Source organism: Cryptomeria japonica, chromosome 6, assembly GCF_030272615.1.
Source record: "Cryptomeria japonica chromosome 6, Sugi_1.0, whole genome shotgun sequence".
Taxonomy (NCBI): domain Eukaryota; kingdom Viridiplantae; phylum Streptophyta; class Pinopsida; order Cupressales; family Cupressaceae; genus Cryptomeria; species Cryptomeria japonica.
Genome location: NC_081410.1, coordinates 442,545,190 through 442,550,626, shown reverse-complemented (window position 1 = coordinate 442,550,626; position 5,437 = coordinate 442,545,190). Strand labels below are relative to the sequence as shown.

At 34.1% G+C, this 5,437-nt stretch overlaps 1 protein-coding gene across 1 annotated transcript; it reads left to right on the top strand.

Moving 5' to 3' along the window:
• Positions 1–1,145: 1,145 nt before the first annotated feature.
• On the top strand, positions 1,146–2,938 carry LOC131037547 (floral homeotic protein APETALA 1 C). The gene is made up of 2 exons (XM_057969741.2): positions 1,146–1,261; positions 2,163–2,938. Exon 2 carries the CDS (start codon positions 2,176–2,178, stop codon positions 2,692–2,694), a length of 519 nt encoding a protein of 172 aa, XP_057825724.2. The 5' UTR covers positions 1,146–1,261; positions 2,163–2,175; the 3' UTR covers positions 2,695–2,938.
• Positions 2,939–5,437: the final 2,499 nt, after the last annotated feature.

The following is a 5,437-nucleotide window of genomic DNA, read 5'->3' as shown; positions in this document are numbered from 1 at the left end:
TGGTATTTGATACAATAGTGTTTTTCCAAAAGTTTTTTGATACTTTTTTTTGGCAGGAAGGTTTTTGGCTCATGGGATTTGGAAAAATTTTGTCTTCTTCCATTGATAGCAGCTGTGGAGTCTACATTTGAAAATTATCCGATAGGTTTTTTTGGCAAATTGTCATATGGGTTCTATGCAAAATTGATATTATATGTGTTGTGACCGCATTTTGTATGTGGTTTTGGGTGGGGTGTATAAACTGATCCGTTAGATACTATAGTTTTATTTTATGAGCTGTGACCGGAGGTTTTCTTCCCAGGGTTCTTTCCTCTGGTATGCTCTTTGAATCCTGTGTAAAAAATAAAAAATATTAATAAAAAAGTTTAGTGGAATAATCCACTTTTATTGAAAAAATATATATATATATATATATATAAATAGTCTAATTTTTATTTCAATTTAATTTTTTTAATATATCATATTTTATTTCATATACATTTGTAATGACATAAAAAATTACGGCATATATATATTATAAATCTAAATAAATAACATATTATTGAACTGATAGTTCCAAGCGACTTGCATGTCCAAAACAACAATGACCATTGTGAATGATAATCATATTATAAAGCTAAATAAATAACATATTATTGAACTGATAGTTCCAAGCGACTTGCATGTCCAGAACATCAAGGATCATTGTGAATGATAATCATATTATAAATCTAAATAAATAACATATTATTGAACTGATAGTTCCAAGCGACTTGCATGTCCAGAACAGCAACAACCATTGTAAATGATAATCATATTATAAATCTAAATAAATAACATATTATTGAACTGATAGTTCCAAGCCACTTGCATGTCCAAAACAGGAACAGCAACAACCATTGTAAATGATAATCATATTATAAATCTAAATAAATAACATATTATTGAACTGATAGTTCCAAGCCACTTGCATGTCCAAAACAGCAACGACCATTGTGAATGATAATCATACTGTCTTAATTAACAACACTTGCATGCTCATATTCTCAACTGCTCCAAAAATTCATGCAGTTTTCAATTCATAGCGACTTGCATGCTCATTTTCATACTGTCAACTGAAGACACATACTATAAATATAAATAAATTCTCCATTGCAACGACCATTGTGAATGAAAGTGGCGACATATTCATTCTGTCAACTGCCGACATATCATATTGTCAATTCTTCACTCACCATTTCCTTGGTAGCTTCTGCTCTCGGCAAGTTTCTTTGGATTTCAGGTTAGAAACCATATTCTTTCTTCTATTTCTTTTGTCTATGTGATTTTCTTTTTAATGAAGTTCTGGTGCTTGCGATTGCATTGTGTACTAAAATTAGTGTTTCATCTAATTTTGAGCAGTGGGGTTACAGTTTACAGGAAATCAAAAGTAGAGTTTAGAAGCATCCATAGGCTGTAGCAAATAAAACAGTCTATAGGCTGAATTCTTCAATCATGGGTCATTTAGTTTTTATAGGCTGAATTCTTCAATCGTGGGTCATTTAATTGAACATCTTAATTTCGTGTTTCTCAAAATTATCTGTGAAAATTTCAAATCACTTTCAATTTTTTACATCAGCTTCTTGACAAATCTTCTACTTATAACTAAGATTTCAGAATTCTTTCCCCTAGATAGTTCGCCCAAAGATCAAACTTCTTCAATTTGTAAAGGTTTGGTAAGTCTTTAGAAATGGACCCATTGAGATAATTTTGACACAATTACTGTAGTAAGAGATGCAGCTGCACAGGACTTCAGGAAAGTGGCCAGAGAGGAAGTTGTAATGAAGTCTCAGTAACAAAAGTAGAGTTTAAATGTTAAAAGCATGCATAGGCTGTAGTATGAGGGGAATGAATATCTATTTTTAGTTATCATAATATGTCATAATTTATGCTTTGGTATATCCTAGAAACTGGATATAGCGTGAAGGGGGCAAATAAAACAGTAAAACAACTAGAGGTCTAATTCCAAATGTCAAATACCAATTGAATTTTAAATTCTTTCTCCTTTTAAAGATATACTTACACAAGTAATTTGCCAATGTCTTTCTATACTAGTTTTCACATAGTAATTTCTTTGTTTAATAGTTTATAGGAGGACAAGCCTAATTTTATTTTTATATGTTATTTAATGGAAAATTGTACAGGAGGAGTTATCAGATGGGAAAGAAAAAGATTCCCATTACTTTCGTTGAAGATCCAGTGAAACGCAAAATTCATTTCCATAAGAGGGTCCATGGATTATTCAAGAAACTTCATGAACTATCTGTTCTTTGCGGAGCTCCGATGTGTTTGATTGTTGAAGATGAAAATAAAATTTCATATTGCTATAAAACTGATTCAGGAGGACATGCCAAACTCATTGCTGCTGAATACGACAAGCTCAACGTATCAGATAAGGTGAAGGTTTATGATCCTGCAACAAGAACCTTTCATAACAAGCTTAAAGTTGTCCGTGAATTGGAAGACCATGATCAAGGGATGATTGCACTACAAAATGCAACTGCTGAAGTAGCTACAGTTCTTGATGGCACCGCGGAAGTACAACTGCATGGTGATAGTAATCTTCATTCTGCACATCCAGGGAATGAAGATGATTTCTCTGTGGAATGGCTTGAAAATTTTCTTTTGTCTGAAGATGACGACAAGGATGGACATAATCCCCCTGTTCCTACATAACAAGCTTGAAGACCAAGGGATAATTGAGGAGTCTTTATGTGCAGCTGCACTACAAAATACAACTGTTGGAGCAGCTACAGTTCTTCATGGCACCAAGGAAGTACAACAGTTTGGTGATAGTAATTTTAATTCTGCACATCCTTGGTGATGACAAGGATGGACATAATCCCTCTGCTCATACATGAGTTTCAGAATTGTACTTCTTGAATTCTTGCTACTGTAAACCCTTATTATTAAATTGAGTTTATTGAACAATGATTTAAAATTGTGGAATTGAAAAGAGAAGGTTTGTTAAAAGGCATTGGTTATTGTGTGCAAGATCCATCTGGAGAAATGGAATTCATTTTAATGTTGTCTTTTTCTATATTGATATCTCATTCTGCTATCTTATTCACACATTTGCATAAATGTTGATTGTGCACTATCCACTTCGTTGTCTCTGTCATACCCACTATAACTCAGCAGTGATCTAATCCTGTGCAAGAAACCTCATAAAATAAAACTTTGTCTTTGGTGTTGATATCTGTATTTCTTGTTTCTAATAAAGACTAAATTTTTTAATGGATTTCTTAAAACCGAATAGGCTTATTTTCTTTTAATGGATTTCCATACCCTGTTCTAAAGCTCAAAGTTCTAGCCATGTATAAGACTATCACGGAAGTCAAGAAAGAAAGGCTCTAGATATTTGTGTGCTTGATTTTTTAATAGATCATTCCATGTTCTAAAGCTCCACTTTTTGCACAGACTGGAAGGATGTTTGCAATGGGTGATGAGTTAGATTTATAGTTGTCAGTTGTTCTTGATTAAGAGTCTCCATTGAATTCATAGTAAACTAAATTTATTTTTCAAATGATTTATGTGCCTACCATAGCTTCCACATTTCAAAGAGAGCATGAATTCAGTTTTGTAATGGATCTCCATTATATGACCCTAGAATTGTAAGACCTTAAGGTCCCTGCAAAGTGCAAACATTAAAACTGTCTTATAATAACTACTAGGGCTATGAAAGTTGCTGTAAAGAAAGTAGAAGATATAGTAAAAGAAAAACTCCCAAAGCATATATATGTTTCAACAGTCTGAGAATCCTGCTAACCCAATGATTAGACAACTGGACCTGAGATCTCGCAAGATTTGGCTTTTGTTTCTTGTCTTGGAACTGGAGATGTAGTTACTCGTGTAGGTTGTTATCTGAGGAAAGAGGAACCTGTTATTAAGATATATGGTGTGGAGCCTTTTGATAGTGTCATTTTGTCTAGAGTTAAGCCTGGACCTCATAAAATTCAAGGAATTGGTGCTAGATTTGTCCCTGGTATCCTAGATGCCAAAATTCTGAATGAGGTTATTTAGGTTTCAAGTGATAAGGCTGTAAAGAAGGATCGCTGGGAGCTAGTAGTGGTTGTAATGGCAGCCCAAGCATCATTTTCCCTAGCCCTTTTTGAGGTCAGCTCATTACTTAGTGTTTAGTGTGAGGTGATTGAGTGTTTGTTTAGTGTAAGCAAGCAACATCAACATCAACAAGTCGTGAGATGGGGAAAAAAAGGGTTCCCACATGCAAGAGGAGCCCTGCTTCTGCTTTGTTGAAGAAAAAGAAAGCTTCTGTTGATTCTGAATTCATTACAGCTGCATTCCAAAAGTTCAACTTACAGTCAGATGAAGAAGATTCCAACAAGACCTCTCATGGATTGAAAGAGGAAGAGATGGGTAATAAACAGTCTTTAGTGTTAGTGGAATCAAGCAACATGGTCTGTTTAAGAATGGGAAAGAAGAGGGTTCTTAGAATTCATTTTCAAAAGAGGAGGAGGAGCCCTGGTCTGTTCAAAAAAGCTTCATATTGCTGTAAAAGTGTTGATTCTGAATTGATTACATCTGCATTCCAAAACCTCAAGTTATCAGGTGAAAGTTTAGAATCCCCCAACGGTAACAGTAACAGTAAGAGGACCTCAGACTCTCATCACAGCCTTCAACTTGTCCATGGATTGAAAGAGGATGATCAGCAGATTAGTGATAACTACTCTTTATCTGCAGCTCTTCATCACAGCAAGGAATCATAAGCACATGGTAATAGAATTTTCAATCTGCGTATCCAGGGAATGAAGATCAAATATTCTCTGCAGAATGGATGGAAATAGTCCCTCTGTGCCTACAGATCATGAGGTCCATACTTTTAGCTTTTCAATTCTTTAGATCCTGATTATTAGACTAATATTTTTTATGAAATAAATTGGAAACTGAAAAATGGCAACAAGAAAGCTGTTGGAAGATTGTTGAGAGGTGATGCCAAGTTCTGCCCTGTAATCACCATTGTACATTTAAGATTTATTTTTATAACTGCTGGTAGTTGCATGGATCAAAGATTTGTTCAGTTTCAGTCTATTTTTAGCAGAGAAAAAAGACCTCTTTTGTTTGGCACAATGTAATAAGTTGCAGCTGTGTTTCAGAATCCACAAATTAGTGAAGATTGGAAGTTTCTGAGTAGTTTTTCCAGCCACCGACTAGAAAATGGTGTATTTATTTATAAGCCATAGTTAATTTAAAATAAACATGTCTAATATCAATTTAATGTCTTTGCATGTAACTTTTGAAGAATGGTGGGGACATACCAACAGTTCTACATGTCAAAAGTGAAGATTGGAGGTTTCTCAGTAGTTTTTCCAGCCACTGACTATCAATTGGTGTATTTTTAGCTGTTAATAACTGGAAGTTGAATATAAACTAAATATTAACTCAAATGATTTATAAGAAA